General features: G+C 48.4%; 1 protein-coding gene across 2 annotated transcripts in view; it reads left to right on the forward strand.

The window, feature by feature from the left end:
- The first annotated feature begins 656 nt into the window (after positions 1–656).
- The window catches only part of COL5A1 (collagen type V alpha 1 chain), a 127,583-nt gene continuing 107,094 nt past the window's right edge, over positions 657–21,145 (forward strand). For both annotated transcript variants that reach the window (XM_042830738.1, XM_042830739.1), the window contains exon 1: positions 657–874. In XM_042830738.1, the coding sequence (XP_042686672.1) occupies positions 775–874 (100 nt within the window). In that variant the 5' untranslated portion in view covers positions 657–774. The remainder of the gene's footprint in view (positions 875–21,145) is intronic.

Consider the following 21,145-nt stretch of genomic DNA (forward strand, 5'->3'; position numbering starts at 1 on the left):
GTTTATACCATTTGTAGTGCTCTGTGGCTCAGAGAGAGGAAGAGCAACAGGAGCAGAACCGGGGCTGGACCCTGTGGCAAGCTGACAGCATGCAGCTGCTGCTTTCCTGCCCTCCTTTGCAATGACTGCTTCCTTTTATCTTATTTACCAAATCCTCACATTTTTGCCACCGTGTCCCCTTCCAAGCCCTCCCCCCCTCCCTCCTGCCCCACACCTCGGGAGTGGGGAAGGAGTGGGGGCAACCGGGACCACTGCATCCCGTGTCAGCTGCCAGGGAAAGGGAAGGGGAGATCGTTTGGGGGCCGGGACAGTCCGACAGCCTTCAAACTTGCCGCCGGGCCGGGAGCGGGGGGCGGGCGGGGGGGCCGGGCCGGGGGCCGCTCCGCCCGGCCCTGATTTGCTGCGCGGCTCCGAGATTGACAAAGTCTCGCCTTGGGTTTAAAAGAAGAAAAGGGAAGGAGGGAGGGGGGGAAGAGAAAGAAAGTTTTCGCTGCAGGAGAAGGCAGGGGCCGGGGGGCAGCGCGGCGGAGCGGAGCGCGGAAGAGCCCCCGACAGTTCAGTAGCCGTCCCATGGCTTTATAAAGCGGCTGCTCTCGGGGGGTGGGTGGCGGGGTGGGGGGGGAGGAGAAGAGAAGAGAAAGAGAAGAAACCCCCAGCGATTTTTTTTTTTTTTCTTCGCTGCCTTTTTTTGTTTTGTTTTGTTTTGTTTTGTTTGTTTATTTCTTTGCTTCCCCTCAAATTGTCCCGAGTTGGTGCCCCGTTTTTTTGTGGACCATGGATACGCACACGCGATGGAAAAGGCGCAGTTGGATACGGAGCTGGCAGCTGCACGTCGCGCTGGTGCTGTTGGGCACCGCGGCCCTGGGCCGGGCAGGTAAGCGGGCAGGACCCCCGGGAGCCCCCCTTCATCCAACCCCCCCACCCCCCCAGAGTCCGGCTCTGAGCCGGAGCGACGAGACGCGATGCCCTCTGGGTTGGCTTTGTGCGATGCGACGCGGTTTGTCCGTGTACGAAAGTTAAAAAAGAAACCAAAAAAACGCCAAAAAAACCCCACAACCCGACAGCCTGTAGCTGCTCGGGTCCGAGCGCCGTTTGTCAGGGGGCCCGTAAAAGGGGGGGAAAAAGTTAAAGCAGTTCTTTCTCCGTCTTTCTTCAAGAGGATCTGCCTTTGCTGTGCTGCTTTCTTTTCTTTCTTTCTTTCTTTTCTTTTTTTTTTTTTCTTCTTTTCTTTTTGGAGCAAAAAGTCGAGATGTGTTTCTGGAGGCTGCAGTTCGTTACGTGGCTGTGCGTGTATCTGTGTTTAATGAACGGGAAGCCTCGCTTCTCGTACAGCTCTTCTCCCCGTGGGGAAGAAACTTTAGTCCAGAAGTAATTTGCTCTCCTCTCCGAGCAGATCTCATGCACCAAAGCCTGCAGACTTTGCTCGGCATCTCAAGGCGTGTTCTCTGCCCTCTCCTCCCACCCCAACCCCGATTTATGGGCTTTCTCCCTAAAATGATGACTCCTGAGTGGGATGAGGGAAAACACAGTGAAGCAGCAGATGTGGAACAGCGCTGGGCATGCAGTGAGGAACCCCACAGTGTCATTTGTATGGCCCTGCAGAAGCGGGACTGAGCACTCGATTTTTGCCAAGTGGATGCTTTGGTTTGCTGGAGTGCATTTTGAGAGCTCTGCTTTCCAAATGTCTGCCTTCCCCTGGCTCAACGCGAAATACCAGAGCAGGCTGCGTGCTTGTGGGAATGCTGTGCAAGTTTTCAGGGTGTTTGCTGGGATTTTAGCAGATGTTTGGAGGTATTGGTGCTCCGGGATCTCTTTAAGTCGTATTAGGAAGGAAAAGACTGAGGAGCGGCTTGCTGGCAAAGCTCGTTTTGAAGTCTGAAAAGTTGAAGATGGAGTTTGGCAGGGTGACCTGAAACAAAGCAATGCCCGTGGAGCTCTGCTGGCTGGGTTTTGGTGTTGCTGCTCCATTCCCCAGGGCTGGCATCTTCCCTGCAAAGCCCAAAGTAGCGGTGCTTGTGGGGCTGTTTGTGTGGCACCAGCACAAACGCTGGGGGGATTCTGTATACAGCAGCCCGTTTGCTAATTGCTGTCGTTTCGTTGTATCTGAAATGACCTTTAGAAAAAGTGCTACGTGGGAGAGCTTTCATTGCTGGTTTGCTCGCAGATGTGAGCGGGGCAGAAAATGAATGGCTGGTCAGGGGGTAAAATGCTTGTGGAACACCAGGAAAAGCGAATGGAGTTTGCTGCTGGAGTTTGTCACAGTGCAGCAGTGTCAGATTGATGGAGCTCTGACCAGAAGAACACTGGGGCAATGCTGGCTCCTCCTGGTTCCTTTCAGTGCAGCCGGCTCTCTGACTCTGGCCGTAGTTCAGTTTTCAACTAACACAATCACAACTGTTTCGAAAGAAAGATCACAACGTTTTGTTTTTTTTCCCCCTTTTGTCTGCAGCCATACTCGCGTTTCAACCCTTTAGGAGCATCCTTTGCCTTACAGCTTATCAGGGTCTGCCCTTCAGCCAGCTTCATTCCAACGCCCTTAGAGCCACCAGGTAACCTTGCTGGAACGCCTGGCTCGCTCTGGGTTGCAGCTGCAGGAGTCTGGTCCAGCTGGAGCAGCGATGCTGTGGTGGCTGGAGAGCTTTAGTAGGGCCAGCTTCTGCTCCACCTAATGGCTCTTGCTGCAAAGAGCTTTGAGCTTTCCTAATGAACCTCCTAATAGGACATCAACTAATTTAGATGAGGGAGGAGTCGGGTCCGGTCTCTTGACGATGTCGACTAACAGACTTTGGAGGGCTTTTTTTTTAGCATCTATCCAAGTTTTTTTTTTTTTGGGTTGTCTTTCAACCCGGATTGTTTGTTTCATTTTCATTTTAGCCAGTTTTCTGTGTGCGTGGAGGAATAAAACGTTTGTGCTGGTTCTCAGATGCGGATCCATCAGTAGCTCCAAAGAAAGAGGGAAGAAACCCGGGAGAGAAGGTTTCCAGAGCAAACACAGAAATCACAATGCCCAAAGTGACACGAACTGAACTGCCTCTGAGCACTGCCCTTCCAGCTCATTTTTTCCCATATTTCAACAGATGATGTCACACAAAAAATGTAACCCACAGACAAAGTTGGAGTCTGTCAATGCTTTTACAAATGCCTGTAAAGTTGGATTGGGTTTTTGGGTGAAAACTTTTGGAAGCAGCAGTTTCCTTTAGTGGTGAAGAAGTGTAATAAGAATACATGGTGTGCTCTTTAGAAGAAATAAAAATGCTGGAAATTATGAAGTGTCCTGTTACCATCTATTGCTTCTCTCCTTGGCTCTTCCCCAGCCATCTAGAATGAGCTAAAAAATCATCTTAATGCAGCCAATTAGAAGCCTTTTGTTTAATATTTTGCCAATTGAATGTGTTGATATCGTTTTACAAGGAGAAATATGACTTGAAGTTTGGCACCGATGGAAGCTCTGATTTCCAGTGTGAAACCTGGACTGTGCTGTCCGTGTCCTGCCAGGTTGAAATGGGGCTTGAGCTTAAAAGCACCCCAGCTGTTGGCCATGCTCTGTCCAGGGGATGCAGAGAGGCATTCAGCTCAGGTCATCTGTTCTCCTTCCTTGTGAGCTGGGCTCAAGACTAAAACCCTTGTAGACCATTCTCTTCGAGGCTCACCCCCCTGCTGTGCTGGATGCTCAGCTGGTTGCTCACCCACCCTTAGAGGAGTTGGTTGCATTGGTTCCTATGAAATGTAATGGGGACTTTGGTTCTTCAGCCTGCAGCGTTGCTGCGTTGCCTGGGCAATGATTCAGTTGGGGACTGGAGAAATTCCACTTCATGATGACCATAATGACCAGAGCGCCGTTGGGATGTAACTTTCTTAAGACAAACTGCTGAATGGCTGCTGGTTTTGTGGGTGTCCTCCTGCCTGCTGGTGTCGCTGTTTCAGATCTCCACTGCTGGTGCCTCCTTTGTAAAATGTCTGTTTTCAAGATCAAGAGCAATCCAACAAACACAAGCAGTGCTACTCCAGGTGCTTGCTGATGATCTGCCTAAGAACAGATAGGGAGGAACTGCCCAAGGGATGTGCCTTCTGGTACTGTCCACTACCTCTCATGTTTTGTTGCTGAAGGAGATGGACTTACCAGGTTTTCTCTCTAAAAGATAGAGCTGTTCTAACAGGGAGGTTCAGTATCTCCTCATTACCAGAAATCTCATCACCGTGTTGTGAGAGTGTGCTGATATCTCTAACTTTTGGGTAGTGATGCAGCACTGGGGTTCCTGCTCTGAGCTCTCCCAGCTCTGCCATGGGATGCTGATGGGGAGCAGAGCAGCTCAGCTTCCTCCAGCTCTCACAGAGTTCTGCATGCGTTGGCCTTGGGGTTGAAGGGTAAGTTCTTATGACTGCTTTGAATCACATATAGATCCTTTAAGCCACAGCAAACCATGCTTAAAATGAAGAAGGCACTCCTGTAGCATACTGCTAATGCAGAGGCATTAGTGCAAAGTGCCATTTGTAGATGCATCTTCAGGTAATCTGAGTTCTGTCTGGACTTAGAAATAAATCCGTGGAAGTACTTTCCAGGAAACGGTTCTTCAGTCTGAATTTTTCTTACCTGCAGCAGAAAAGCAAATAGGCCATTGAATTTGACAGTTTCTTTTTCTACTTTCCTTTACGGAGTCTTCTGCCCTGATTCCTCAGCTGGCTGCTGGCTTGTTCTTGTGTTAGAGATAGGATGCTCTGCCTATACTGTAGTTTGGATGCAGGGATGCCCAGGTCTGATTTGAGAAGAGCAGCTGCATTTTTGGGCTTGTGTTTTGTTATGGGGTGAATTGACTTTGAAGTTGTAGCAGAAATGCTAAGTCGGGGCTTGAAGCAGTGATTGAGCACCTGGTGGGAAGGCAGGGCCAACCCAGGGCAGCTCAGGTGTATTCAATGCACTGAGTGACCAGAAGGGCTGGAGCCAGGATCCACCCCTGCCCAGACCTCACTTAAGGGTTGGAAGTGGAGCTGAGGGTTTCTTGTTAGAGATCCCTGCATACCTGAGGCCTTTTGAAGGTAAGCAGCTCTTCTCCTTTATTTCTGTGCCCATGCCTGTTGCATTTGAGCAAGTCCTTATTTGCTACAGCCTGGGACCTTGCTGCTTTGCTGCCACTGCTGCACTTTTCACTGTGTTACAGAAGTAATGCTCTCTATGAACGGGGAATTTCCTGTTGTGTTACAAGTGTAAATTTGGCACTTCAGCCCATGTACACATGCTACCCACGTCTGCTTGCCTGGTTTGTTTAGCAGGAGGTTTACTTGAAAGCAGTGGTTCTATAACATTATTTCAAGAAAAGTTATTTGGGTTTTGTTTGAAAACAATCAATTCTTCAGTACGAATATTTTGGAACATGGAAGTTATGCTTTAAAACAAAGGAATGATTTGGGAAATGCGACAGAAGCGAACCACAGAATGCACCTCAAACTCTGCACACGTGGAAGAAGAGTTCCTCCACTCCTGTTTCAATCCAAGATAGATTTCTGTTCACATATGCAGAATAGCCCTTCTGCTGACACAGGCCTGGTGGTGACTGCAGATACTTTGAATGCTGAGGCCTTTCAGTCATTTGCTGACATTGGGTCAGATTTAATACTTCCAGTATTTGTCCAGCAGTGTGCATGTGAGTGTGCTCCTGCAGTATGGCTGGGAAGTTTGCTGCTTTCCCTGTGCCGTCTGCTGATGCTGTTGGCTTTCAGCTTCTTTAGAACAGCAGAATTGGGCTGAGTTGTGGAGGTTGCTCTGCGCTTGGTTGTGTTCTGGAACTGGGCTGCTTGGTGTCTCTTTTGGCTCTCATCCCTGCTTGGATTTGTTTGGGGTTGTGACCTCTGCAGCCCTTGTATGGAGCTGTCAGGAAGGTTCTGACTCCCTGCTGATGGGAGGATGGCTTTCTGAGAAGGCCTTAGGGGATTTTTGGAACAGAAAAGCCTTCCTGGGAGCATGGTTCTGTGCTTTCTGGAGGAAGCCTCATGTCCACAGCAGTGCATGCTTGCTCAAGAGACTGCTGGATCCTCCTCCTGCAAGCTGCAGCCTGGTTCTGATGTAATGTCAAAGGTTTTTGCCTTGCTAGCTGGGCAGGAGCTGCTGGGGTATGTGCTGAGTTTGCAAAAGGGCAGTTTTTCTTAAAATAAACTCGAAACCTTTGTGCAAAATGAACAAATCGAGAAAATCCCATTATGGGAAGAGTGACCAAACCCAGAAAAAAAAGAAAAAAAAGTTAAGATATGAAAGAATGGAAAAATGGTTACAAATCTGATGTGATGTGGAAAAAACCTGAGGTTGGCAATGTGGTGTAATTCGCCACCGGGTTACTGCTGGCAAATGTCGTGGCTGTTGAAGTGAGCTGAGTGAACCATCCCAATGATGCCGTGGTTTCTCTGCGGATATGTCTGGAAAATCTTTAGAACTAAAATAAACGGAGGAGCTGCACAAAAGGCATTTTTGAGGTCGGTTGCTCTGAGTCTGGGCTCTTCCTCTCTGCAGAAGCCAAGAGGATTCTTAGCATCGGTTGGAAGCCTTCGCAGTGTTCAGATGTTCTCTTCTTGAAAGTAGGAAAGTGACATTGATGTGCTTACAGTGCTGGGGTTTTTCTTCAGGATTGTGTAATAAATGGGAAATAAAAGGGTGGTTTAAGGGTTGAATGTAAGGAGTGAGTTACGCTGGGGATGGTTCCCAAGCTCTGCTGCACACCTCCTGGCTTTTGGGCACGTCCCTGTGACATCAGCTGCTTTAAGGATGCTATGAAGCACTGTCCAGAAATGAAATCTGATGCAGGTTAGCGAGGCTATCAGGCAGCTACAGGTGGTTTGGTTTACTGATGAAAGCCCTTTGGGAGCTGGAGGGATTCAGATGGAGGTGGGCTGCTGGATGCTCCAGCTGGGTGCTGGTGTGGGGTGCTGTGTGTTAACCCTGTGCTGTGATGCAGGTCAGGTGTGCTGCTGTCAGTTTGTCAGCTGGCTTTTTCATGTAGTTGTATTTGGTTGTTTTGCTGATGTAATCCAGTGTATTGCTATGGAATGCTCTGCCTCTGTGCCAGCACTGGGCTGTCTTCATCCCCAGTGGGCTTGGTGTGAGTTATCCTGAGGTCCCTTCCAACCCAAGCCATTTGAAATCTCCCATTTCTGATGCTGCCTTTCTTCTGATGCTCTGCCCACTGAACCTGAAGCAGCAGGAAAAAGGCCAAGCCGTGGTCCTGCTGTGCTCAGGGACTTCTCACTCATCTGAGCAATATCTGGGTTTCACCTAAAGCAGCTGGTCACCCTGTTTGGATGAGGTGTGTTTCAGAGGCTGTCTGCTCTCCCAGGAAAGCAGCATCTTGCTGAAGATCTGAGTGATGGTCTGGCTTAAATGCAGCTAAATGTTTGTTAGCTTGAGGTGACCCTGGGTGCCATCCCTGCCTGCATCAAGCTGTGCATCCGCAACCAGGGAGATGCTAATTCTTTCAGAGTAAATAAAGTAAGTTCTTTTTTTTTTTTTTTTTTCCTTCTGGCTCAGCTTTTAAGCAAACTGCTGAAAGCCCTTTTCTCTCTTTGCCTCTCTGCACTTCACCGCTACAGCTTGCACGAGGGATGGGGGAAGTTTTGCAGCTCTGCTGGAAATGCTGCAAGAAGTCAATAGGGGGGAAACTCCCAGAGAGGGGGGTGACCCAGGGGTCTGCTGGAGTCCCTGCTTCAGGAGGCTGGCAGGAAGTTTTAGTGACCAAATTTAGTTCCATTGACATGTCAGCTGGAGCTGCTATTTTGTGTGTGTGTGGACGTACAGGAAAGCTGTGCTGCAGCTGAGAGCTGCTCGTGTGTCCTCTCAGAGAGCCCCGCTGGCCCCTCTTCCTCCTCCGTTCCTCCCTCCACCCCCCTCTTCTGTTTCCAAGACAATACTTCAGTAAGAATTTGTTGCAGCTGAATTCCTGGAGGTGACGCTGCCAGTTTCCCAGGATCTCTTGCACTCGTGCAGCTTTTTACACCGTGCTTTTTGGCAGTGAGGCACGAGCCCCTGCAGCTGCACCCCTCTTCTGCGCTGCAAGAAGTGATGAGTTTGGGTCAGTCTTTGAGGGGGCTCATCCTCAGTGCTCTGGAGTGAGATGCACCAGCCCTGTGTGCTCATCTGCTGCAGGGTAGAGATTTGGTCTGAGGGCTGCAGTTCACCGTCTGAATAATGAATGCATTGTTTGTATGCCCTTATTTCCAGCTTGCACCATTAAAAGTGAATAGAAAGGTCAAGGAGATGAGTCACTGTGAATACAAGTGTCATTCTGCTTAGAAGAAATGGAAAAAAAGGAGCTTCCAAGCCAGGTGTTTCAGCTGGTGCCAAGCAGCTCTGTTTCACTGTACTTTCAGAGTTACAAGCCCAAATCTCAGCTGAAATCTGAAATGTTCAAGCACCTAAATGTTAGCAGGGTCTGGGGCTGGGATTTGGCAGCTGTGATTGCCAGGGATGCTGACACCGATCGCTGATGCAGGCTGTGCACAGAAAGCCCAAATAATATCCTCCAAGTACTCTTGTGGCTGCCCTGCTGCTGCAGTTTCTTTGCAAAACGAAAAACTGGAACTGGTAGTAAGCTGCTGTTCCTCCTTGTATACCTAGATGAAAAGACCACCTCCGTATTGGTGTGGTAACCCCTAATACTTGAGCTGCTTTTCTCCTGGATTGAGGCTAGCAGTGCTAAGGTGCCACCCTGACACAGCCTCTTTTGTGCTGTGCAGGCAAGAAATGGTGCAGACCTTCAGCAGTGTTTCTTGATGTGGTTGGTGCACCATCTTGGGGTGTCCTGGTGGAAAGGGGCTGCAAAAGCAGCACAGGGTGGTGGGATGCATGAGCCTGCTCTATAGCTTGCCACCGTCCCCTTCCCTGGCCTTAGTGAAGGCTCAGTTATAAATTAAACTTCTTTAATTTCCTGCCCCCAAAGCCTCTTTCTGCAAGCCCCGGGCAGCTGGTTAACCATGCTGGCTGGGCACTGAGAGTCAAATTGTGGCTCAGTGGGTTGCACTTATGGAGGGGGAAGTGGTGAGTGGTGGGGTGGGTTAATGCCCTGTGGGTGGGATAGGATGGGAGGGTTGGTCAGAATTTTCCTTCTGCTGATACTGCTGAGACAGTCTCCATAAAAACTGCAGTGATGGCCACAAGAAGTTGATTCCAGAGTTGTTAATGCTCTTCTTGGTGGGCTAGGATTGAAATCATGGACCCTTGTGCCATTCTTTGTGCAGCTGAAATGCCCTGCTTTGGCAGCATCAGCGGTTTGGTTAATTGCTTGGCACCATACAAACCATTTTACTTTGCCTGCATAACGCAAGGTGATTTCCAGGAACAACTTTTGGAAGTTTGCCGCTGTAGGTTTTGTCCAAGCTGGCTGAAAGCTCCGCCCAAATTCCATTGGCTGTCAGATGATTGGGATCCTGGACTCTTTCACTACTGATGGGACGGTTTGGTCTCCAGATGCAGGAAGGAGCTGTGAGCTGGGCCTGGTTTGTGCATTGCAGCCTTGGCTCTGACGAGTTGCTGCGACGTGGAAGCTGGAGATTTCTGCAGATAGATGGGGAGAATTTCCCCTCAGCGATGTGAGGCTCTGTCCCATAAGCATCACTGTTCCCTGGCTGCGGGCTGCTCAGTGTCTCAGCTTGGAAAGCTGTCGATTCCTTGAAGGATAAGAGGCTCTCGCCTGCAGCACTGTGGCTGCAGATGCTTTCCTTAACGAGGCTGATGTTATTTGTCTCCCGATCCCTTTGGGTTTTCTGCTTCTTGTAACAAGGGAGGGCAGATCACAAAGAATCCCCTTGTTGTTTCTGTGATCTAAAAGCGACGTGAGGGTGGGAGGAGGAAGCGCCTTTCATCCTTGTCGCTGCCTTTGGCACAGGCAGGAGATCGCTCATATAGGAACACTGCTAGGAATGTTCTCTTGTAAGGCTTTGCAGGGATCAGGAGAGGCATATTATCACGTCTTGTACACTTTGGGAGAAAGTCCCTCTCTCAAATGTTTAAATTAAAACAATCTGTCTTTCTGCAACTGTTGGATGCTTTCCCTGCTGACCTCAGGAGCTGGGTCTGGGAGGAGCAAACTGTGCAGTGTTTGTAGCTCCAGCTCCTTTAGAAACTTCACTTCTGGTTCCCTGCAGGATGCAGAGCAAGACAACAATAAAGGCCATATCTGCACTGGAAACATCAGTTTTCCCACTGCTCTCGTGTAATCAACAAGAGCTGTGTCAGGAAGCAGTTGTTGTCTTGCAAGGCTGTGGATGGAAGGAAGGCAGCAGCACTCAGTCCCTGACGGAGCTGGTCCAGAGGATGACAGCATTCATGCTTGGGTTGGGATTCCATCTGGAGAAACGCAGTGTGAATTCTGTCCTTGGAGATGAAGTTCCTATAAAACGTGTGTGTAAAGATCTTTGGGTTCTTCATCCAAAGTTAGTTTAAAAACTTGTGCCAATAAACTTAGAGGTGCTCCAAGACTTTCAGCTCATGCTAGAATTGATGTGTTCTGACTGTTCAGAGTAACTGAGCAACCCAATGCCCTTCCCTGTCTGCAGCTCCCTGCTCTGCAGCCTTGGCCAGACGAGCTGGGGCCCTCCTTGCCCTGGGGACACATCCCAAATAAAAGCACTACTGAAATGGGCATGAGTCCTGCAAGCCCAGAAATAGCTGAGTCCAAGCTGCCTGAGCAGAGCTGCCTGCTGCAGGGTATGGATGGGGTGAAGGGGGAGGGTTAGGGATGAAGCTGAAACATCTGAACTTGGGGGTGTGTGAATTCCACCACATCTTTGCTCCAGGTTGTGTTGCCTCTAAGGAGCCTGGATGGGATTTGGGCCCTGCATACCTGCCCCTCTTGCTGTGCTGTGGGTAGTTAACTTGATTACTTCTGATGGTGACGAAATGCAGATTCTTACAGTAAATCTCTGTCAGTGATATGATGGCTGAAAATATGTGGATGGAATGGTGTGGAGCTGCTTTGTGGAGGGTCAGGCGGGGGTCGGGGAAAGGTTTTGCTCCAAAGGTGGAACACGTGGCCATGGCACAGGTATGGCATGGGCTGCTGAAGGCAGTGGGCATGGCCCTGAGCTGCTGGAGCTCAGGGAGCATTGGGACACTGCTCTCAGCCATAGGGTTGGTGTTTGGGTGGTGCTGTGTGGAGTGGGGGTTGGACTCGGTGATCCCTGTGGGTCCCTTTCAACTTGGGATGCTCAGCAGTTCTATGAAGGGCTCTGGTTCATACTTGTGAGCTCACACTACAGCTACAGACTTGAGCTTGAAGCTTCCAGGAATGCAGCTGCATGGGAGTCCAGCTGTTACAAATCACCGGGTATCTTTTAGGGTGTAGCTGCCTTGGGATCACTTGAAAATCCTAACCTCTGAAGCTCTATGAAACAGATCCTGCTGTGCTGAGGTCTGCATCTGCAGGTGTGTTCCAAGTAATATATGTGGGGTAGATGCATTCCAATACCTTTCTTTCCATTTTAGTGAGCAGTGCACGACAGCACGATGGGGGCTGTTAGAGCAGGCAGGTATGTCATGCCTGTGCAGCATCAGTTGACACAGGATTAAATAAGGCATGTGGAAAATTCTTCTAGGAAGTAAAGCGTAGTGAGAAATAATCACCAGGGAGCTGGGGAGGTGAAATAACCTGCTCCAGACAAGCAGCAGTCCTCGTCTGTGCCCTTGGAGATCAGCCAAGTGATGGATCAGCACTTCGGGAGGAAGCGGCACGCTTGGCACGAGCGAAGCTTGCGGGTCTGTGAGAGCATCCTGCTGAGGGAGCAGCTCTGGTGTTGCACTCAGAGATGTCTCATCAAGTGCAAAGTCTCTTGGTGAGCAGAACGGATGTGAGACAGGGAGTTATTTGATAAGGCAAGGTGTTTGTACCTCTTGGAATCTTCTGTGCCTGTCCTGGTGGCTTTTGGCTGCAATGGGCAGAAGGCCGAAAGGAGCCAGGATGGCACAGCGAGGAACAGAGTCCTTTCCAAGCCCTTGTGGGTTTGGGGTCTTGTATGCAGCTAATACACCTTAGGGTATCTGTCAAACTGAATGGCTCTCCCTTGAAAACCTCAGGGTATTTCAGAAGATTTATTTAAGGGAGGAACACACTGTGACCCCTTTGCACTTTAGCAAGGATAAAAATTTGTTTTCCCATGGCTATGGAAAGTCTGTCCTCCCTTGGAGTAATAAATGATGGCACATCAAATGCGTGCAGATTGCTTTTAAGCTGTTGCATATACCCCCATATGAGGTACCTCGTACAAAGCTCATTTTCTCGACGGAGAGAATATCAAGCATATTCCATGTACAGATCAATCTTCTCAAAATATGCTAATAACTCTCCTTGACATTTTCCCTGTCTCCAGTTCCCCAAATATTTCCTTACCTCATGTGGCTGCTTCTACGACTCAACAGCCTCTTGCTCATTTGTGTGACGAGTTGCTCTAGCCTGCTCTGCTTGTCTGCATGAATTGCTGCCTTGATGTGTAATTTACCTTCTCTCTCCGTATACATGTAAAGAAAAAATAGCAAACATTCCTTATACACATTCACGAATGGATGCACAAATGATTGGAAGTGTCAGCACGCGCTTTTCCAGATGGTGGAAGCATGTTCATTTATTTCAAATGTCAAACTCAATGAAATTAATTACTCCCAGACTTAACTGAAGCGATGGGGAGATTCTTGTCTCAGTTCCTCGGCGTGGGGTGAGATTGCATGCACTAAAGAAGCAGCAGCATTCAGGAGGTGGGATGCAGTTGCTGGGCTGAGTCTGAGCACTGCTGTTGTTGTCCTGTTGTGGTTGCAGGGCTGCTGTCCTGATGCTTGCTCTGGCATCTCGCTGCACTCCAGCAAGCTCTGGCATCTGGATTTACCCTTTATCTTTGGTTCTTCTGCTCTGCTGTCAAAGGATGCTGCTGGGTTTTTTTTTGTTGTTTGGCTGTTGTGAATTTTATTCTCTCTTTTGCTGCATTCCTTGGAGTTTGCAGGCTTCTTGGGGGCAGTGGTTGAGGAAGTCCCTGCTAGCTGGACTAGGGCAGGACTGTAGAGAAATAACTCTGGTTGGCCAAGTTCCAGGTGTGAATGCTTGATCTGAACATGGAAGGGCTGAATTCCAGCTTAGCAATCCTGAATGAGAGCTGTGGGCTCTCTGCACCTCCAGAACCCAGGCTGGGCGTAGGGAAATCCGTGCCACAACCAAAGATGAGGTTTGTTTCTTGCTGTTTTGTCACACCCATGGTCTGCTGGCATCGTGGCTGTTGTGCTTTTGGGAACTGTGCAGAACTGCAGGGTGCTGCCTGGTGTTTCATGCAGGCACTGGTTCAGATGCAGAGCTGAAAGGCTTTGCTCGGATCCTTAGGCACAACACTGCGGATCTGTCTTAAGAGTTCTGTTTCCTCTCTGCATTTTGCCCCCAGATGAGCCTGTTCTTGTAAGGGATCTTAATGCCTTGCACTTCTGGCACTCTTATTCCTTCTTTCAGATGGAGCTTCTGTAAGCCAGTCATTGGTTTGCCACTTACCTTAGGGAATAGGCTTTTATCAGAGAATTTCTGACGATGGCTAATTTAGGATTAATCTGTTTTTAACCTCGTGGTCTCCGTGCCTTTAAGCCCCTTATCTGGGCCTAACTCCATCTTCCTCAGTGGCCACTTCTTCCAGTCTCTCCCAGCACTATCTGTGAAGCCTCCCTTGCCCACCATACCCAGAAAAATAAACAGCCAGGGCTCCTCTTGCCCTCTATTGTCTCTCTCTTTTGTATTAAGTACAGTAATGCCTCTGAGCTACCCTGGGGCTTCTTCGTTCCCATGCTTCCCCATCCCTCTTACAAAGGACCTCTTTTCTCCCTGTGTTCTGGGTGTTGTGGCTCTGCAAATGTGCCAGCGACCCTTTGCTCCGTATGAAAATAGCCCCTGCCTTTTTGTAGCTGTCACTTATTCTTGCGCCTGTAATTAGACTTGATCCTGCCTGTATTATTCCCCTTGACCCTTCTCTTCTTACCGCAGCGAGTATGTTTTTGAACATGCTTTCAGCTCCCTTTCTACCTGCGTGTATCCAACTGTGCTGGCTCACACAAGTCTTCTTTGCACTGAGCTGGAAGTTTAATTGCAAGACTGCAAGCTTTCCCAAATCTTTCCCACTTGTGTGTTGTAAGACTCCCCCGGGATGTGGCTGCACGCTCGTAGTTCAGATTGTTGTTCCATATGCTGTTGCCTAAAGCTGGTGGCTATTCGTGTGGCTCCCTCAAACATCCACCTCTGTGGGTATTCAAATGCTGCTGTTGGCATTGAGTTTGAAGTAACATCTTCATTCTGGATGGTGGCTTGTTGGGGATCAGAGGTGCAACAGCTGCTTTTTGCAGACAGTGTCTGCAAGCAGGCTGCCTCGTTGCCTAGGATCCTGTTAGGCTGCTGAGGGGCAGCAGGGCAAGCAGGTTGGGTCCTTGCAGGTTGGCTGACATCATTGGGGGGGCAGTGGGGAGGGCTGTGGGGCTGAGGCAGGTTCTCCTGCATGTGTTGGGGTGGGTTGTTAAGATGTGTTTGGGGCTGAGTAGCAGTGGCAAGAAATGCAATGTAAAGCCAAATAAGCACGTGCTTAACAGCTACTCTCTAACATAGGTGATAAAGGGGAAGTTTATTGGTTGGTCAAGTCAGTAATGTCCAGTGCTTGTAGTGGAAGATGAACTGTCTCCATTTGTCACTGATTGCTGTGACTTTGCCCATGGGCACTTGTATTATTCTGCTTCTGATAAAGGAAGAAAATAAATTCAGCAAGCACGGTGAGCCCTGAAAGCAAACAAAAAGGGCAGTGCCGATGTAAATATATTGCACTACAGAGGAAATCATGTAAAATTAGCTTATCAAGTCAGGGTATTTTGTGCAGGTAGAAAACCTGATGCACAAACGGCATCTTGCTTAGAGCTCAGGGTGCTGGCGGTGCCGGTGGTGGTTATCATAGCTTGCTTTGGGTGCTCTGCCTGCTGTGATTGCATTTCTTACCATCATCCAAATGGTGCTTGCTGTGCTGTGCTCTTCTACAAGTGTACATTTTGATTACCTGCCTCCTAGGGATGGATTCTGCCAGCTTTATCACCTTGCCTTAAGTAAATTGCTGTTGAACATATTGGGGTTGTTTGAAAGCAGTGTAATATACTGTTCCTTGGTGGGAATAAGACATGGAAGAATTGTGGGGAGCATATGGCTGTGCCAGGCATCCATAGCAAACCTCAGCTCTGCTGAGCCACGTTGTGTACAAAGCTGGAATTTTGTTTCCCTTTGGAGAATTCTGTTGTCTGATGGAAAACCTGTCCTTCGTTGTCAGAACAAGACTGGGAGCCCTCGCTCACAGTGCTTTCCCTCTGTGGGGAGCACTGTGCTGTGGGTCCAAGCACTTTACTCACAAGTTGGTTGCTAGCAGTCAAGGTGCCAGCTCTCTGCAGAGCTGTATGTATTGGGATATGGAAAGCATCTTTACGATGATGATGATGAGAGGCAGCTTGAGAAAATGTGTCCTGCAGGCAGAGCTGCCCACATGCAACCATATTTTCTTACCTGCTGTAACAAAATCTTCAGCTGCTTTCATTCATTAGATGGGGGAGAGTTGAGCAGAGGAAAATATTTCAGCTGCAAAACGTATCCTGCAACCTATAGCTTGTGATATGAAAGGAAGTCCTTGTGCTTGCTTTAAGCTATCAAATGTGGCTGCAAGGAAACTACTGCTGGGCTGTGTGTGTTTTTAGCAGTAACAGGACTTTGGTTTTGAAGAAATCCGTTTGGAAACAAGGTCTTCAAGTATGGTTGAATTCATATTTGAGAGTGTTTTGCTAGAGAAGTTTTATTGGTGCCTTGGGACTGGTTCGTGGGAAGGTTACCCAACATTTATCTGCCATTTTACTAGCAGGGAACACTAATTGCTTTCTTGCTGAAGCTAAATGGGCTCACAGTGAGTCAGGTTCTCCTTATGAGTGTGAATAGAGGGTCACCTTTGCACTGGGCTCCCCTAGAGCATCTCCAGGAGGTTTGTGTTGGGCTGAGCAACTGGTGACCAGGCACTGATCCCTGTTGGAAGAAGCTTCCAAAGAAAGTGTGCTGGGTTTGAGGTTCTCACATCTATCCTGGGAGTGGAAAGATCAATGGGATGGAGTGAGAAATTTCCTTTCTTACTGTTCCAGCTTAGCTTGGTGGTTCCAGATAGCTTCATTTCTGCTCTCTCTGCTGTGTTCTCTTGGATTGTCTTGCTTCAATAACTGGAATGCCAGCCCTAAAGGCCTCGTGAGCACAATAAAACTGAGGAAAGCAGAGGAGAAAGCTACTGAGAAAGTGAGTTATGTACTTCAGCCATCCGTTGTCAGCTGGTGGTGTGCATGTGGCAGTGAGGAGGGGAGGTGAGAGGGTGAACCTGAGCTTCTTGTGATGAAAACAGGTTGTGCCCAAAGGCAGGATTGTGCCCTGGTCCTTTAAAGGGGATCAGGAGGAACTGGTATGAGGAGCATGTGTGTGTGCATGGATTGCAGTGCATCTCCAGCTGTGTGGCTGGGGATGGGGCACAGGAATGCCTCAATCTCCTGGCTGCCCCTTGCTGCACTGGGAATGGCTCTTCTTGTCTTCTGCTTCATCGGTCTACTTGAAACCTTGCCTTAAAACTGACCTGTGCACATTTTATTTCTGGTAAAGGCCACTGTGGGTACTTCGGCGTGCATTTATCTAGATTTTCTGTGCTAAATGGATTACTTGTAGCCCTGTTATGCCTATATGCTACAGTAGGACTTCAGAATTAAAGCTCGTTTTGCTGGGCAAGCTGCGTGTGTTCAGGGCAAGACTGGGCTGAGAAGTGAAGGCAGAGATGAGCAGAGCTTGCAGCAGGCGTTGTGGATGTCATTGGCCTCTAATTATTTGGTTAATGCCGAAGTAACAATTATAAAAAGCTTTATTTAAAGCAAACAAATGTGAATAATTATGTAAATATTGGTCTGGGCCAGCGTTAGAGTCCTGGGAAAGCTTTTTGGATGGTTATCTTGGATGCTTCTTTCAGCTTTTACAGTAGAATATGTCAATTGAGATATTATCTTTGGTTCTGAATTCTCCTTCTTGTTTAACAGAAGACCTGAAGAGTAATTTCAGTTGCTAAATGCAGCAGGTATTTCCTTAAGCAGTGAACGCACAAATCGGTGTAATCAGATTTAATGGAAAATATCTGAAAGGGGAAAAACTGTGCAGACCCACATAAATCATGGTCACTGCTACAGAATGTCATCATGGCCCTTGTGGGTTTCCAGCAAATACAGCTGTGATCTCATGGGGATGCTGCTACATGATGAGCAAAACCTCATCACTTCTGCAGGGCTCCTGAAGGAGCAGTGAGATTTGTGATGGCTCCTTTGCTGTCTCCAAGGGTTTGTCTCCCACCACACGCAGGTAGGGGGAGGCTCATGAGTGGTAATTAGCTGCTATTTGCCTCCTGATTGCTGTTTGTAATGGAGCTGCTGCTCTGAGGGAGTTAATGGGTTGGCTTTCTCGGGTCAGAGATCGGAAAGGGCAGTGGAGGCCAAACACCAGTTTCTTGATATCACGCTAATGCCATTTGATGTGCTCAGCTGATGGGAATAAAACCCCTTCCAACCTTTGCCTGGACTGGGAAGCTGTGGTGTGGAGGAATCCTGCTCATCTCAGAATGCTTTGACTGCGAAACCTCCCCCAACCTGCTGTTACTTAATTTGGGCAGCAGGGAAATATGTAATGTGCGTACGATTTTTGATTCGGAAAGGAATGGAATTGGAAAGGAATGGAAGCTGAGTGTTGTGTTTGGATGAGCCTCTCTTTCTGTGCATGTTTGGATGTGGGCAGCTGACGTATTATTCTAACGGGTCCATAAAACCTTCCAGTGGTCGGAAGTAAAACGATGCTCATTCCCTATTGGAAGTAGCAGATGTTGGATCAGGAATGGGATCTGGATAAGAGTGGGTTGGAACTGAGAGCACCATGATGAGGTGGACGCGTAAGCAGTCGATTTCTCTCTGCCCTGAGGGCATCCAGACTGCTGTGGTTGCTGAGAACTGATGAACTCACAGCTGTGGGTCTGTGGCTAACTGGGAAACAAGCTTTAGAAATGGTTTTAATGAAGGGAAGCAGGTATTGGAAACCTGCCTTCCAACTACATTTCTGGGGAGAATCAGAGATTAAGCAAATGCTAAGGTTTTATTGACTCGAGCATCTGAAAGGAAGAATTGCTTTTATATTTATTTCCAAAATATCCAAGTAAACATTAGTGCTGAAAATAATTCAGTGTTGAGCTTAAAATAAAAATAAAAATAAAAATCAATAGCATATTTGAAAATCAAAATTATTTAAACTCGATTCCATCAACTTTATGGACAGCAAAGCATCTGCAGTGCATGAAAACGAGTCTTCAGTGGTTGCTCTGGAAGTACTGCAGCCACCCGTGCCTGGAGGAAACCTCTGTGTGGTTTCATTCCCCTTTTAAGTGGCTGATGTGATGCTCTGGTGATGCAATGCCAGTCACTGACCCACCTGCAGCTGCAGCGTGGTGGAAGCAATTGTAATTAGGTGGTTTGTGTGTGTTAATGCCTTTAATTAGGCTCGTGGTTGGGTAATCTGCTTGAAGGACTGCGAAATGTTTAAGGGCTGTGCTGGCTATAGGAGGCAGCAGAAAAGGTGGTTTGGAGTGGTGGATGTTCAAACTTTGTCCATTTGTTCTCTGTCCCTCTTGCACATGCGGTGAGGTGGTCACTGCATGAAATAAAAGCCAGGGTTGTTCCTTTGCAGGAAAACTGCCTGTTTCTGTCTGGAAAGTTTTGAGTGAGATCTCACACAGAGGGGATCAGTGGCCTCAATCCATATCTCCATGGTTTCAAACAAGGTGATGCCCTTGTTCTGGGTTCAGCGCCAAGTCGGTTTGATAGCAAAGAGAGGAAGCAAGGTGTTCTCTGCCGTGAGCTCCAGCATCTTGGAATGGATGGGCAGCCCTGGCAGCTGCTGATGTGCGATGCCAATGCTCTGAGAGGTTATGATTGCAGGGTTGTTTTTTTTTGTGTGTATTATTCTCCTCTGCCCCTTCTGGGAGATGTGCATGCCAACTTCTTTGTTCCTTGCAGGAGGAACGATTCTGCAGCGCATTAAAACCGATTGCAAAACTTCTGACTTAAACGCGCTGTTGGATCGAGCCCTAATTGAAGACTGTAAAGAGCATTAATTAGTTGATCATTATGAAGTGCTTTGAAAAATGCAAATGTTGTCCAAGTGCCAGAGTGTCTGGAAATACATCGCGCTGCTTAGAGTGGGGACGAAGCGCTGTGATTTCTTTCCCCCCTGCAGCACACCTGCATGGGGCTCTGTGCTGCCTGCAGCTGGCTGTGCTGTGAGCACAGGGCAGTGTGGGGAGCTGGGCAGACAGCCATGACCCCTCAGCAGCACCTGGAAAATAACAAGTGCTTAGGAAAATGAGAATATTTTGCTTGAAACCGTTCTTAGCCTGAAGTGAGACTTGTGGCTTGGTTGGGTCACAAAATGGTGACAGTGGAGTGGGACTTGGAGGTCTCCGAGTGATGCTGGTGGCTGCAGACCCCTGTTCTGCATGTGCAGTCCTGTGCTTGAGCAGCCAGCTGTGCCTTCATTGGAACAGCTTGATGTCAGAAGGGTGCTGCCATGGATGGGGAGTCCTCCCTGCTGTGAGCTGTGCTGTGGTTGGGTGTATACAGAGCTGCTGGTCTTCCCTGCTTACCATGGGGACAAAAAAAGGTTCTGTGCAGAGAGGGGACAGCTCTCGCATCAGTTATTTCCCTGCCTCAATCCAGAAAACATCTCTGCAATACCCACAGAGCTGCTTTCCAAAAGGCTGTGCTCAGGTGGATGGCAGAGCCTGAGGGTGAGGTTTCTATCCCTGCTGGTCCATCTGCACGTGTGCCCACAGCACTGCAGCAATCTGCAGCCTTACAGGGACTCAGGTGGTTTTCTTTTTGTATAAAGGACCCAGATAATTTCAGGGGGATGAAGAGAAAGGGTATCTGTACTTCTGCACCTCACTTACATCCATTCATGGCTGGCATTCAGACTCTGCTCCCAGAACTGAGCTCTAAGAACACTGTTAATCATTCAGAAGATGAAGTCATGCACGGTCATGGTTTCCTTCTGCAGATCTGCTGAGTGTTTGTGGCTCTAATAACTTGGGAAGTTTCAGAGTCCATTCACCCTCACTGCTTCTAAAGGGCAAGGCTCCTGCCAGCAACCAAACTGCTGCTGGAAAGCTTCCCAAAATGTCACAGTGACTCAGAACACCATCCAAGCAGTGGGGAAAGGGGAAGGTTCCCCCTGGATGCGGTGCTGCTCTTGTCATCCTCCTTCCTCAGGAAAATCTGAAACAATCCATCCTTTGGAACGAATGGGGATATTTGCTTGTCTTGAATGGGGATTTTCCCCGCAATCTTCAGTGCTTGCCTGTTAGCTGTGAATTGCCCTTAAGTTCTGCGTGGCATTTGCAGCAGAGATTTTCTGCGTGGTTTAATCGTATTCTGCGGAGGGAAAGGCTGCTCCTTGCTGCTGACACCACGGCTTTGTGAGGAACCCAAACGACTGATTATTTCGAAAGCAATTATTTATGCTCAGAGGAACAAAGATTATTTGATCTGTTGGATTTTAGCGTAGCCCTTGCAGAGCTGCTTCAGTGTCAGTTCTGGGTTTCCTTCTGTCCCTTTTGGGATTATACATAACGATCTTTCGAATCCGGCTTGGCATAATGGTTTCCTTTGTTCACAGTTGGGACTATTTGGGCCTTTACAAACCCCATAAGGGGATGATGTGAGTCACTGGTGAAATATTCAGCAATCTACAGCAATGCGAATTGACACAGATCTGTTGCAGTTGTTGGAACCAAGCTCATGTGCACCAGATGAGTATCCGACCCTGTTTGTAGACGGCCTTTTTTTTGCCATATTATGCCCCTTCCTAGGGAACAAACTTCACAGCTTCTGCCCTGCGGTTTAGACTCCCCAATTGTCCTTCTTCAAATGCCTTTCCTTTGTCCAAATGTCATTGCATTTTACTGGGCTGCTGCTATGCTGAAGAATTCAAGGGGCTAATAGTTCAGTCCAAAGGATGCTTGAACAGTGGCAACTAGAGCTTAATGTTATTGTTTATATTGCCTTAGCCTCTGCCAC

This window comes from Centrocercus urophasianus, unplaced genomic scaffold (genome assembly GCF_019232065.1).
Source record: "Centrocercus urophasianus isolate 14NV4802_14NV808 unplaced genomic scaffold, USGS_Curo_1.0 seq_34, whole genome shotgun sequence".
Taxonomy (NCBI): domain Eukaryota; kingdom Metazoa; phylum Chordata; class Aves; order Galliformes; family Phasianidae; genus Centrocercus; species Centrocercus urophasianus.